The 15,346-nt window shown below is 31.3% G+C and overlaps 1 protein-coding gene across 1 annotated transcript; it reads right to left on the minus strand.

Moving 5' to 3' along the window:
- Positions 1-278: 278 nt before the first annotated feature.
- Dab (DAB adaptor protein) lies at positions 279-15,141 on the minus strand (the record flags this gene model as incomplete). Its single annotated transcript, XM_089172445.1, has 7 exons — positions 279-9,263; positions 9,378-9,632; positions 9,719-9,970; positions 10,094-10,246; positions 12,045-12,188; positions 12,656-12,870; positions 15,048-15,141. Coding segments are annotated over 7 exons (5,601 nt in total), but the record flags the coding sequence as incomplete, so codon positions are not given.
- Positions 15,142-15,346: the final 205 nt, after the last annotated feature.

Raw genomic sequence — 15,346 nt, forward strand, 5'->3', positions numbered from 1 at the left:
TTATTATTATTATTATTATTATTATAAGGGATATATATTAGATTGGCCAATGAAATTCACATACGATTTTTGTTATAATAAAAATAAAAGATTACAAACAAATAAAATTAAATTGTTTTACCAATATGTTTGATCAAATTTATTAAATATTAATTAATTTTATAATTTACAATTGCAAAATCTACAAATTTGACGATACAAAGGCCAAGCTAATATATATAGGGTGGGTTGTTTGTTTTTTTTTTTTTTTTTTTTTTTAGAGAAAATAAGAAAATCAATTTCATTGTTGCATATCCGTGAAGGTTTATTTTACCATCACACTCATTTCACCTAAAGAAAATGATTTATTTCATTTAATTATCTAGTAAAATTATTGTAAAAAATAAACAATGAATAATATTAGTTGGAAATGAATTACATTCGAGAATATATCTTTCATACTTTTTGTGATCATTTTTCCATTCATTTATCGCAAAACATCGAATCAATTTTCATTGGTTTAGCTAATTTGAGTTTGTTTTTTTTATTTTTTTTTTTATTTTTTTTTTTTTTTATCTTGAAGATTAATTAATAAACTTTTTAGTTTACATCGAAGAGTATAAAATTGTTCTCTCAAACATCTCGTACTTATTTTGTTTAAACAATACAATCTCTCTCTCTCTCTCTCTCTCACTCTCGCATTTTTTGTTTCACGACATCGATAAATGAACTTTTTGAATTATTTTTATTGTTGTATCTCGTTTAAATGAAAAGGAACATTTTTTTTATTTTTTTTTTTTTCAATTATGAAACGAACAAATGTAAATTGTTTACTGTTTTTTTTTTGTTCTTCTATACAGTTGTTAATAAAAAACAAAAAACAAAAAACATATTTGCACTTCTCATTTTTATTGCAATTTTATCCTTGTTCCATTTTTACCACAAGAATATTTTGTTTCTATTCGACTAAAAGAAAAATCATTTAATTTATTTTCATATGAGAAAAAATGTTATTCCAAAATTCTGCTGACTTTTAAAATTGCAATTTTTGCTAATTCCAATCATTTTTTTTTTTTTTCTATACGCATAACGAAAAAACTGCTGATCAATCAGATAAGCCAACATTCTAGAAATCATTTAGCACAATTTGAACAATTTTTATTCGACAAAAATTATAATTCGACTATTCGAATTGTTTATTAAACAATTTCTCGTTGGTTTCGTTGAAAAAAATATTTTTCAATGTCTTCAACATCGTTTATTTTCTATTATACTTATTTTTTTTATTCGACATTTAATCGCCTAATTGAAAAATTTCAATTGTACTTTCCAACATTTTGAGGTTAACTTACAATTAGGTCTTTGCCATACAAAAAAAAAAACGAACAACTGTTTTTAACTCTTACAAAAATTGATATTTCGAATATTTTTTTGAAAATACGATTAATTACAATTGTTCGTAACGATTAATTAATTATTTGTTAATTATAATTAATACAAATAACCTCAACAAAAAAAAATGTATGCTACAATTATTTGAAAAAAAAAACAAATTATTTTCTTACACATTTGAGATTAAAAATATTTTGAAAAACATTAATAACAATAACATTGATTTGTTTTATGAAAAAATTTGTCATTAATGTCATTTATTTAAACATTTGTTAACAAATTTCTGAAATTTCTGTTAAAGTTTAATATATATTGTTTATAAAAATTACTGAAGTATATTATATCTATTGTTATTATTATTATAATTAATGTTCTGTTTATTTGAATAGATTTATTTAAAAAAAAAAATGAGTTGTGCAAATATCTTTGTTTTTTATTTTTATTTTTTCAACACTTCCGTTTTATTGATTTCAAATTTGATTTTTATTTTTTCCTACTTTCACTTTCAAGTTCCATTGATTTCAAATTTGATTTTTATTTGTTCATAATTCCGTTTGATACCACGTGACACGCGCAGTTGTTCCATTGTTTTAAATTGAAAACTTGTACGAAATTATTTACATACGCATAAACAAATTCAATAACTATTTTAATTCGTTTTTTGTTGCTATAATAATTTGGTTTAAAAATAAACAAATGTGTTGATAAATCACGATTGATCATGGTAGACCATTTTTTGTTGACGTAACTTTTTTTTTTTTTTGTTATCTAAATTGTAAAACAATTTTGTCCAATGAATTATTGAACTCTCGAAAAAAGTTCATTCCAACGATATACGATCGATTTATAATAAATAAATACATTTATTTTATAATAATAATAATAATTATTATTATTATTATTATTATATTCAAACCTAGGTAAATAAATAAATTAATTAATGAATAGATAAATTAATAAAAAAAAAAAAATAAATAATAATATATTTAATATCTCCATTATCGATTATCGTTATAACCAATCGATAAATCGATATATCGAAGAAGAAAAAAATTAATTAAACAATAATTTATTTAAAATACTATCAATTGTTTAAACGTTACAACGATGTTTTCTCATCATTCATATAATGGATTCGTGAAAAAATTACTTTCAAGGACATCGATCGTGGAGTTGATTTATTTTTTATTTTATTTTATTATGTTTTTTACTTTTTTTTTTATTATTATTATTATTATTATTATTTTTACCTTTTTTGATCACCATCTTTTTCTTCCATCATCCAATTAACGTTCTTATTTCATACACACACATCCATACATACATACATACATACACACAGACATAATCCACATGTATCTAATTTAAAAACATAATTCGATTCACTCGCGATAAAAAAAAAAAAAGGAAACAAGAAACTTTATGTAAAAATAAAATAATAAATAAAATAAATAAAAATTAGTGCAAATTGACATTTTCTATCTACGCAATAAAATTACAAGTCAACCATTTTGTATGATAAATCATCATACGATAAATCTTAGTAAGCATAATCGATCGATTTATTCTATTAAGTCATTAAATATGAAATGTCTGACTTTGAGATGAAAATAATCCGAGTAATCAGACATTGCATAGTTAATAACTTAATAAGAAGGCAAACAAACAGAAACAAACAACAGCAAAATTATGTTTGTTTCAAAAATGATTAGTAGTTTTGAATCGTTCGATTAATCGACAAAGAACAAAAAAAAAAGAAAAACAAGATGTCTATTGGCATTAAAATATAATAGAATTATTGTCAGTACAACCTTGATCACGCTATAAACACAATATCATCTCAGCTTATTGCTAACAATACGATAAATAATTATCTTTTTGTATTATCTCATGCAAACCTTTTACACAAATCACTCTTAACTTCCACCTAACCTCACCTTTAATTACCACCCAAATATTCTGACAACGATTAAATACATTTATCACGTTCACAAGTATGGGTTATGAAAAAAAACAAAAAAAAATTGATTTGTGTCAATCATTTTTCTCTTTTTTTGTTTTTTCTTTTTTTTTTTTTTGGACACAAATTTGCACATATAGAATTATTGTTAACTTAAGATGTCAAATATAATATGATAAATAAATATATATATATATATAAAATGAAAACTATAATAAATTAATAAAAGAAATAATTAATCAATCTACTCGAGCACCTAATATTTTTATTATATTTCGTCATATCAATGACGACAACAATAATAATAATAATAATTATAATAATGACGACGACGACGACGAAGAACTATGCCAAGTTTTCATTTAGTCAAAGCTTCATTTAAATAACCTTTTTTTTTTTTTTTATTCATTTTATTTTATTTTGTTTTGTTTTGTTTTGTTTTGTTTGTTTTTTTTTTTTTATGTATAAATGCATTCGACAAAGCGAGTATCTCGTTTTTTCTAGTGTGTGTTTAAAATGAAACACACATGAGAGAAAAATAATAATAATAATTATTATTATTATTATTAATTAATAATTCAAATAGAAAGGAGACACATCGAATACACGCTTTACGAGTAGCAAAGCTTAGAAAATACGCACCGTTATATTATATATATATATATATGTGTATATACAAGGTGTCTCATCAAAAATTGGTGATACAAACGACCGGGGGAATGATTTTCACATAAAAAAAAACAATTTCGAAAAATCGACTCAATTTTAGAGTTTCAGTTCAATGGATTCTCAATGTCTTACTTTTGAATATTTTTAAAAAATATTTTCTATGTTTTTTAATATTTTAACAACAAAAATTTTTAGTATGATGATACATTATTGTTTTATTGGTTATGTTTATTGTATGATGCTTTTAGTTTGCAAAGTTTCTACAAAATTACGTCAAAATTTACTGTATCTTAATTTAAGGTTATCTAGGTCTTTAAATACTATAAGTTTTCAATAGATGGCGTTATATTACAATTCAATTATTTCAGGTTTTTTTTCAGATTTACAGATATGACATAACTAACCTCACTTTTTATATTTTATTCGTGTATTATTATTATTTTGTGTGATGTTATAATTTACTAAATAATTTAAAATAATATTAAATCAACATTTTATGACAAAACCACAGGCTTATAAACTTGCACGACTAAAATCATTCCACGTATCATTAATTTACAAGAGACACCCTGTATATATAATAAATATAAATGCTGGAGCATAAACGACGACAAGTGGCGTTGTTCCTAAAAAAAAAAAACAAAAACAAATGAATGAATGAATGAATGAAATGAAATGAAATGAAATGATTGCAATGTATTTCTGATTTTGTCATTCATTTGAGAAATCGATAATCCGATTTAGACGATCTTGATGTCAAACGACTGATCGCGAGTCAATTGAAAAAATCATCGTCATCGAAGGGATCTTCCTCACGTATGAAAATGTTAACCGATTCCGATTTTCTTATGTACTGATCGGATGGTCTACCTTTGTTGTTACTGTTAGATGTAACATATTTGTTCTGTCTGGTATTTTTAAGGGACAATGTTGTGGTGCAACGTTCAGGTACGCTGTCCTCTAATTCCGATTTGAACGTAAAAGCATCCTCATCGTCGAACCTAAGATCACCGTTGAAAAAAGAATCACGCGTATTGTTACTAGCCTCGGTAACAAAACCATCTAACGATCTGTGAGTATCTTTGGTATCTGTTGAAATTTCTTCAGGTGTTGCTTTTAAATCTGACGATAATCTTCGTCTATCTGACGAAACATCGACACTGGGAGAGGAAACATTGGGGACAGACGGTGTTAAATCATCTTCAAACATGCTCGACCTTTTGTTATATTCATGTTGAATTTCTCTACGAGGTGGGGTAACATCTTTGCTAGATGATCGTGTTGTTGTTGTTGTTGTTGTTGTTGTTGTTGTTGTTGTTGTTGTTGTCGTCGTTGCCGTCATAGTCGTTGCTGTTGTTATCGATGAAGGACTTAATGGTGGTCTATCGATTAATTCCCTTTTAGATTCTGTAACTTCCAAATGTACGACACGTGGTTCTGTAGGTGTCAATGATTCACCTGAAACAGGTGCCGCCGGTGATTCGATTTGTTCTATGCTTTGAGCAAAATCATCCTCGAAAGGACTTTGAGTTTTGCTGACTTGTACTTGTTGACGACCACCTTTATGCCTTACAACACGTTTACGATGTAACGTTTCACTTTTACCATCCGGTCCCTCAGACCAATAAGGTCTTTCCGGCCAACTGTCGTACTCTTGATCGCTACCCCAATAAATTTCACGACTTCTCGATCTCTGCGATGGCCTTAAGTAAGGATCCGAATCATTGTCACTGCATTCTGATCTAGATGTACCAAATTTGTTTCTAGATTTAGTATAAACCATCTCACCGTATTCCGTGTTACGTCCTTCGTTTGCACTGTTAGGCCTTTTTGGCCAATGTCTTTTCCTACCTGTCGTATTGTATCTACCTGATTCTTCAACAGCTCGATCAGGTCCATATTCCTCGTCCCATGTCCCAACATAATCGTGTGGTCTCTCCCTACTCCCATGATAATAATAATAACTTTCTTTGGATGGGTATTCACCGTCAGGTGGACTACTACGTCTACTCCAAAATCTACCACCAAATTCCTCGTCCCATTGTCTTCTTTGATACTTACGTCTGCTGCTCCATCTGTCGTCGTCATCGTAACCAACACTCTCCTCGCTACCAAATCTATCCTCTTCATTGTAGAATAATGTTAATTTTCTCTCAGTATTTCTTTCACGTTCTTCATTGTAAAAGGATGCAGCATCATCCTGTATCCAATTCCATCGTTGTGATTTCGCTCGACATTTCCAAAATCTCGACATGTGGTCACGTGGATCGTAATGATCGTCAGTATCCTTGCAAATTAATTTACGATGGTAACAAATTCTTGGTCCTTCCTCCCACTGTTGAGTATTTTCATGCCAACACTGAGATGGTTCTCTTGGTCTATAACCAACATTTTTAGCCCATGGGCCACGTGATTTCCTGACAGCTCTACCCCGAAAACTACGATCCCTTTTATCCGATCTATTTTCAACAGGTCCCGTAGCTTCCTCGTAAAACGATCTTTCATCGAATTCAGCTGCATCGAATCTTGGATGTCTGCCGAACCAAAATCTTCCATCAATTCGTCCTCTGCCATTGCTTTCTTCACTTTCTTCTTCATCCTTCCATTCATTGTCGCTATCCCCAGAATGTCTGTGAGCACTGGTAGATGATACGGGTTTGAAAGGTGGAATATCCCGATGAAAATCTTTACCATCCGGTGACCATGGTGACGTACCACCTACCGAACGTGTACCTTCGCAAGATGACCTATCCGAACCGATCATACTCGTTTCGAATTTAGCCCAATTACCGTCTTCCTTGTTAACATCTTCACGATTGTCTTTATTATCATCGGTAAATGGACAAAATACATCTTCAAATCCACTGGTAGTAGTAGTAGCAGTTACTTTGACATCTTTAGCAACATGTGTCGTTGTTCCCGTATTCAACATTTTGATTTCTTCAAAGATATCCATCGCAACTGTTTTCAAATCGTCGTCCTTTTTCTTAACTGATTTTTTAGGACTCGTGGGTACAGTTGTTGCTGGTAAATTATCCGAAAACAAACTTAACAATTCGGATTCTGCTAATGATGATGCATGCATTTGTTTGTTCCTTCTTTCCGTTTCAACAAAGATTTCTCTTAATGCAGCGTATCTATCGTTGGAAGTTGAAGTTGAATATCTTTCTTCAGTTTTATCAGTCACGGATGATCTACCAGTTTCATCTGCATTATCAACTATTACTTTATCCGAAATACCATTAACTTCACTACCCTTATCCGATAATGTTTCAGATTTATCTTGACTACCACCTACTACCATAATCGTATCATCAATCATATCATCCTCGATATCAACTTCGATATCCGCTTCAGTTTCTAATTCTACTTCTAAATCTATCTTTCTATTTGACTGTAAGTTCATCGATGATACTTCAATACCATTATCTTTGATCTCATCGATCTCTTCCATTGGTTCTATCGGTTTATCATTTTCAATTTCGTTGGTTTCCTCGATTTCTTCATCCCCAGTTTCTTCTTTAATCAATTCATCGTTACTCGGTGGTAATTTAACTGTCAAATTGACCATAGCTACGATTGCTTCAGCTAAGATTTCATTTTGATTTTTATCATCGGATTCTTTAGGTTCCTCGCATGGTTCTTTAGGTTCCGTATCCGTCATAATAATTTCCTCATCGTTTCTTTCCTCTTTTGATTCTTCTAACATTTGTTCCATTTCAAGTAATTCACGAAAAACTGCATACTTGTCGTATGTCGGTTCCTGTTCCTTCTTCATTGGTTCCTGATCGAAGTTAGCTTTGAAAAGTGGCTCCCCACTGACAAAACTGGTTTCAGCAATTTTACAGGTACTCGATTGTTTGTTCAACGGTAATGGTTCCGTTTTCGGTTGAACCGGTTTTTCCTCTTTGGTTTCTATCGTTGATGATTCCTTGCTCGAAAGATTAGCCAAACATTCGGTAAGTTGTTGTAACGTTAAACTTGTTAATTCTTGTACTGTCATACCAAGGCTACTCGCTAATTCAACTAAATTCGCGGAAGTTAATTGACTTAGTGTTATGTCCAACGAAGGTTTAGGTTTTTTCGTTGTAACGGCGGGTGTACCGGTTGAAGTAAAGAACGTTGACAAATTCGTGGTGGGTATCATCGAACTAAAGGAATCTTCAAAAGCAGATGTCGTCATGGTAGAAATCAAATCAGTTCTCGTATTAGATATTTGCGATGGTGGTGGACTAAAATTATCATCAAATTGACTTTTGTTATCTCTCGAAGGACTTTTCTTCCTTTCTTTGATTCTGGTAGGTGAAGGAGATGATTCCTCGCGTTCGACAATGAAATCATAATGAAAATGACCATCGGTAGTGGTATAGGGTGGTCTAGGTGGGGGTTTGATAGCACCTCTAGCAGTTTGTTTCTTTGGTGGCAAGGGTGGTGGATTAATCATGATACTACCAACACCTCTTGGTGGGGGTTCAGGAACGAGGTCTAATTCAGCACTAGAACTGGATAATCTAGAATTTGCGTCTGAGGAACATGATCTCAATGGTGATGCTGGTGATTCGCTGGTGGTAGTCGAAAAATCGACTGGGAATGATGATTTTTCAATGGATTGTGATTTATTACCACTTAATTCTATATCAAATTCTCTTTTTCTAACCGATTGTAAATATTTCTTTGGGCTCGGTAATTTGACCAACGTTTGAATCGATTCGTTAGAATCTTTGTCTAATTTACTAGCAACAACAACGCTTGTTGAGACTCCACCAACGTTAGTTGGATTTACGGAAGATACTACAATCCCCCCAGAAAACGTACTCTTATTAGGCGTATCTTCGGGCGGTAAGGACACTGACAATGGTTGTTGATGATGAGTTGTCGACCTTGATAGAATATCTTTCTTTTGGAGGGAGTCAGCCTTCGGTAGTATGGACGACTGCATTGCCTCGTTCTCATCAAACCGATCGAAATTCGCGAAATTGCCCTCTTCGTGGCGATCACCTTCCTTCAAAGGTAAATCATTCTGTAATTTTATAGAGTCCGAAGTATCCGACCTTAGATTGAAATTCGTTGGAAACGTATCCGTCGAATTGGTCTTTACTAAATCTTTAAGCACCTTTTTTGGAGGATTTTTCAGATGTTGGAAGAAGTCTTTCTTATCGACGTATGGCTTTATCAGACCAGTACCTAGGGGATCCAGTTCCGTGAAAACATCTATCTGGGGACTTTTCGCTTGGCTACTTCTCGGTGTTGTGTTCAACGATGTCTGCAAAAATGATTTTCAAATATTTCAAAAACACATATCTGTTATCTCGTATCTTATAATAATATTTCATCGTCATGATAATATTTTGTTTCATTGTCAAATGAGATTACTCACTTCTTCTTGTTCTTTTTTCCCTGGTGTAGTACTTTTCGTCAAGCTAGTTAATTCACCATCGTTGAAAAGGTTTTCCGTTTCTTTGTCGAACCAATGAATTGTATCTTGAGGAGGTGGTGTTTTGCTGTACAAAGTTGTGGCAGGGCTGGATGTTGCAGATGTTGTTGGGGCTGGAACGGTTTGTTGTCTTTCCAAATGACCTCTTTTTGACGATGATGGTGGGGGTGGTAAAATTGGTTGTACGGTATCCTTTAACTGTTTCAAATCATTCAAACATTTTGTTTGTACAAACTTATCGCAACAACAACAACAACAACAATAATAAAATATAAATTACGTACTTTCATGTTAGCAAAAGAATCACCAAATGGGTCACTTTCGAATAGATCATCAGCTGTTGGTCCTGGTTGTTCCGGGGTTATTTTATCCATCTGATGTATTCCCTGTTGCAGCGAGTTCAATTCGAATTGTAGATCCAACAAATCAGCAATGTCGCCACTTTGATTTTCAGCTTTCCTCTCGTTACTTTTCTCCGTCTCGGAATTAGTAATTCGTGTTCGATGAAGTGACGATGATTCTGTTCCTGCTGCACCCTGTGACCACAAAATGTTCATTTCTTTTGTTTTATTGATAAACTACAATTAAAATTAACGAAAACCACAACTATCACACCTTATGATTATAAAGATAAAATGGGGATGAACATTTCAACTTACTTTGGTATCCGGTGCTGGTTCAACGAACATACCAGTTGGATGAAACTTGATGGCATTGATAGCATTCTGTTCGATCTGTTGTTTGGCTAATTCGATTTCCTTTTTCTTCAGTTCAAATACAACTTGAAAAAGATCTCTCATGGCAACAACCACCTGAAAAAGTAAACTACAATTGTCTCTTTCTATTTATTTCTTACTTCCTCACATATTTTACAAGCATGCAACAAATCAAAGATACCCGGATTAACAAAAAGTCAAATGATCAATCAAATCCATTATAATAAATTCATTCCTCTCTTTTGTGGCACTTAATTGATCATTTATTTTATTTCCACCACCTTCCTTTTTCCTTTTATTCTTATTTACCTCTTCAGTAAACCACCCCTCTTAAATGTAGCAATGAATCAAACGCGAGGATATATACTTACGAGAGATAAAGAGGATTATAGGAATCGTTTACTACTACGTAGACCAAAAGCAGAAATTAAACTTGGAAATTGAAGTAAGAGAACGATGCTGTTGAATTAATTCACCAGATGTCACTCTTAACAGAAGTTATCAACTCTCTTCTGTTTCATTAAATTATTCCAATATGGGTGTTATTGAATTGTAACTTGCCATGTTTCTATTAAAACGAGTATATCTTTCTCTTTCTATGTGTTATACACATACTACTATATCTTACATATACATTTACATATATTTCTTCTAAGTGAACAATTGTATACATTCAATTGTATGAATCATGATAATATATAATTTGTGATTGATTGTGAATGATTGCAAAGGTTTACACAATCATTTGTTGATTTTTGTGTAACAATTGATTTTTAAACAATCTGTTTTAATTATCTTAAATATTAGTAAATATATAATTATGTTTTGTGGAATTTCAGCATGCTTATAATACACTTGTACAATTTATAGACCCAATTTAAAATAACATTCCAAATAAGCTTTTTATATCCTAGGATATCTTTGCTAACTTTTATTAAAAGTATAGAATTTGTTTCATATATAAATCCACCTAAGTTACTCTAACAACCCATTATAAAATTATTTATAAATTTTAATATAAAAAGCAAACTTTCCACCAAGATTTCTGATGACATATTCAAATTGGGTACATATAAATGGTCTAAGTGTTATACATAAGTCTCACGTGATCATTTCCAAGTGTTACAATTGGTTGTTCACTTCTCACGTGATCATTTCCAAATATTACAATTGGTTGTTCACTTCTCACGTGATCATTTCCAAGTGTTACAATTGGTTGTTCACTAAAGACATTCATTTTTTTTTCTTATAAACATTCCATTTATCTGAATTGACATTTGGATAGCAAACTTTTTAGCAAGTGATGATGCATGTGCAACGTGGGAACGATTAAAACGTACAAAATGCGATTAGGTTCGTGCGAATGAATATAATAGTATAGTTAGGTAGTATGAAATTAGAGTTTCAAGAAGTTATAGCTGGAAGGAGGGGCCAGGGGCGGATAGGGGTGGGGCTAAAGGGGCTAGGGGAGATATCCCATTCGGAATGAACACAAAGTGGACCGTGGATAATCCGACAACGATCCCCCGTAGTGTATCGATGGGGTTCGACTAGAATAGGCAGAAACGAATGGCATAATACAATTATTTACATACGCCCCTGGTATTAATGACACACACTGGCGCTTTGATATTGCTTTTTCTTTTTTTTCTTTTTTTAGGATTGGGCAAATATCATTTTGGAATAGATCCTTCTCTGAAATCGTATCGAAACCCCTGCTGCTACACGAATTGTTTTTCAAAATTAAAAATTCTCACCGGATTTTTTTTTTAAACAACGTAACGCGATTATTAGGTTAGGCTTGGCGTAGCACGAAAAAAGAAAAGAAAAAAATGATTATTTCTTTTTTTGATATTATCTAATCGAAGAATGAATAATCTTCGATTTTTGATACCTGACTAGCTGATTTATCCGTCTTGATGCCAAAAAATCTGTGACCGGTGTCAGGTGATCCAAATATATAACCGAATGCTCGAGAATCGCTCATATCTTGAGCGATGAATGATATCTTGTGGACTGGATGATGATACAAACATTCCTAGAAACATAATAATCATTTGTTATTAATTTTAATTATGATAATATATTATGACAAACAAATTATTGGGATTGGTGCAACAAGAACAATAAAATAATTATTTTCCAATCAGTAGTAATACAAAATGATCAAACATGTTGAGATGGGTTTGAAAATTTTAATCAAATAATTTTACTAACTATATAAAAAAGAACTATAATACAGTAAATTTAAAAATATGATATTATTTAGGTTAATTTATAAATAAATAATATTATGAACAAACAACTTATTGTTGTATAATAATATACATGAAAAATAAATAAATTTAGAATATTCTAATTATAACATATATATTTATAGAGTTAATTTATAAAAAAAAAAAAAAAACGTTTTACTATAAACAATCAGTTGACTACAAAAAAAAAAGCCATAATAACAAAAAAGAAATTAATTAAAAATAAAATTTGTTTGTTTGATTAACTTACGCTAGATTTTTCATCCCTCAAACGAAGCCCATCGATGCTGACCTGAACAACAATCCTTTGCTTATGTTCACCTGCAGCACGAATCGCCATTTTTAAATCTGCCAATGCAGCTTGACACATACGATCACCACGTGCTTCGGACACTTCCAATATACCAATCAGCTTCGCTTTGAACGAAACACCATCCCCGAGGAACCGTGTTGGCTCGTTCTTAACTAAAAAACGTTTTCGATAAAGGGGAACAACAATTGGTAGATCAAATTAATAAAACCAAAAAAAAAATAAAAAATAAAAAAATTAGCATTGTGAAAAGAACGGACGTGCTGATAAATCAATTTCAACTTGGTGGTTTCGTAAATCACACGCAGTGCTAACCGAAGCATGAAATCAAATTGATAAACGATAGACAACCCCCTACGAAGAATTTCAACTCACACACGCATGATCAAACTTTCATCTACACATCCTATCATAGGACGAATCTATCGTATAAAAAGAAATTGAACGGATGCGATCATCGAAATCGTATTATCAAATTTCAAGCAATTGGGGATTGCAAAGTGAAGGGAGTCTAGGGTGGAAACGGGTGAGTTTAGATCTAATTTTAATGCAAGCCATAAAAAACGATATTAACGCTTGCTATATCGATCACTTTTGAAAAACCTACTTGAGACACCCGGTATATAAGTGGATTTTCTTTTATACTCCACTTAAATACCCTTACGTAAGATACTTCAATGTAATTTTATCTGTAATTTTTTGCTCTTCATTAAACAATTATTTATTTATTTATTTCAAACCTAACCTAAATGAGGAAGAAACAAAAAACAAAGCAAATGAAAAAGAAATGCAATTAAATCTCGTATAAGTCAGATTATAATCGAAAACTTCAAAAATACTTCAATATATATGTATGTGTGTGTGTGTGTGTGTGTGTACAGGTACTCGAAAAAAAAATTCAAATAAAGTACTGATGATACTTTAACGTTGTAATAATTGTTATGGAAAGGTCGAGAGAGAGAGAGAGAGAGAGAAAAAGACGACGTAGATCAAGTGCAAATCTCACGCATCTGTCATGATTCATTGAAAGGAAAGACGAATACGAAGAAATATCGTACTATTAAAGTTTTCTACATATTTTTTGTTGTTGAAAAGGGACCTAATGCATACAATTGATTCCCCGACAAACTTCAAGTATCGACAGTTGGCGTTCTTCCACTTCAAATGGACGAGTACGTACAAACAAATACCAAGAATGGGGTAGTTCTCGATCATTTGAAAACTCTTGAGAAAGGAAATTCTGAGTCTTATTGAAGAATTTGTTAAATATATTTATGATTCTAACATAAATCGTATGATTTTTGTCGATTGTTTTTGAAACAATCTTATACGATCAATGTTTTATGATTAAATTCAAATTAATTACCATTAAACTACGTTAATCAATCAACATTTTTAATTAATTTTGGATTATATATCAAAGATTATTTAAAATTGTAACAATATTTGCTTAATAAATTATTGTATATGTTTAAAAAAAAATATAGAAATTAGGAATTAATTAGAATCGTGTTAGTTTGGTTAGTAAAAAAAATCAGTAGTAATATAGCATGTTTGATCCAACAAGGAATAAGTAGCGCCATCTGTGACTAGTCAGACTCAATCTAACATACATGGAATATAGGAAATAAGGGAGGTCGGTAACATGAAAAGACACACACACACACACACATACACACACACGCATAATCGTTTTCATGACGACGAAACATAACGATATTAAAATAAGAAACAAACGATTAATTCAATTAGATTTTCTTATCTTATTAAATAAATGAAATAACCATAAATAAAATATCATAACCTAATAAAAATAAATGTGATCATTATGATGATAATATGATATTGTATAAGTAATAGTGAAAAGTGATGAATAAATGATAATAATAATCAATTAACACTTTCTCCCTTATTCTTTCTGTTTCTAAAATTCATTTTCTATCCCTCTTCAATGCTAACATATAAAATGAAAGAAGCCATATTACGTGAGACACCCCTAACGAAAGATGTTACAAGGTGTTAACGCCGCAGTATCGTATTGCATGCATGCTACCCTTCAAAAACTCAACTATGTCACAATAATCGAACTAAATGACATGAATCATCTGCATAAAATAATATCCTTCATCCCCCTTGCAAGTTCTTACCTCTCCCCACTCCCTACAAAAAAAAATAGAATAGAAAAATAAAGGATAATAATCAATGACGTTCTCTCACGGTTAATAAAAAAAAGAAAAAAAACAATGATCATCCAAGTGATTCTTATTGATAATAACAATTAGTTTAAAACAATTTAAGCATTGGACAGATTAATTTATTTTCTTTTACTCACACTTGCACGGGCTGTTTTTTCTTCCGTAAGGTCTGCATCGGTGGTTGATATAAGCCAATGTGGTGATATTAGTAGTAAATATATAGATAACGTATCAACCCTTTTTCGATGATTAATTTATTTAATTGTTGATAGTGTGATATAATTAAAGAAGAATAAGAATAAGAAGAAAATTCGTCGATCCTTTATCGACGCACCTTCCCCGTTGTCACTTTTCAGGACAGGATACTCGGCACGGACACATGTTCGCACACTATCTCTCTCTCTCTCTTTCTCTTTCACACTTTCTACCACCCACC

Source organism: Polistes dominula, unplaced genomic scaffold, assembly GCF_049000335.1.
Source record: "Polistes dominula isolate Pdom_NZ unplaced genomic scaffold, Pdom_raw_medaka contig_74, whole genome shotgun sequence".
Classification (NCBI taxonomy): domain Eukaryota; kingdom Metazoa; phylum Arthropoda; class Insecta; order Hymenoptera; family Vespidae; genus Polistes; species Polistes dominula.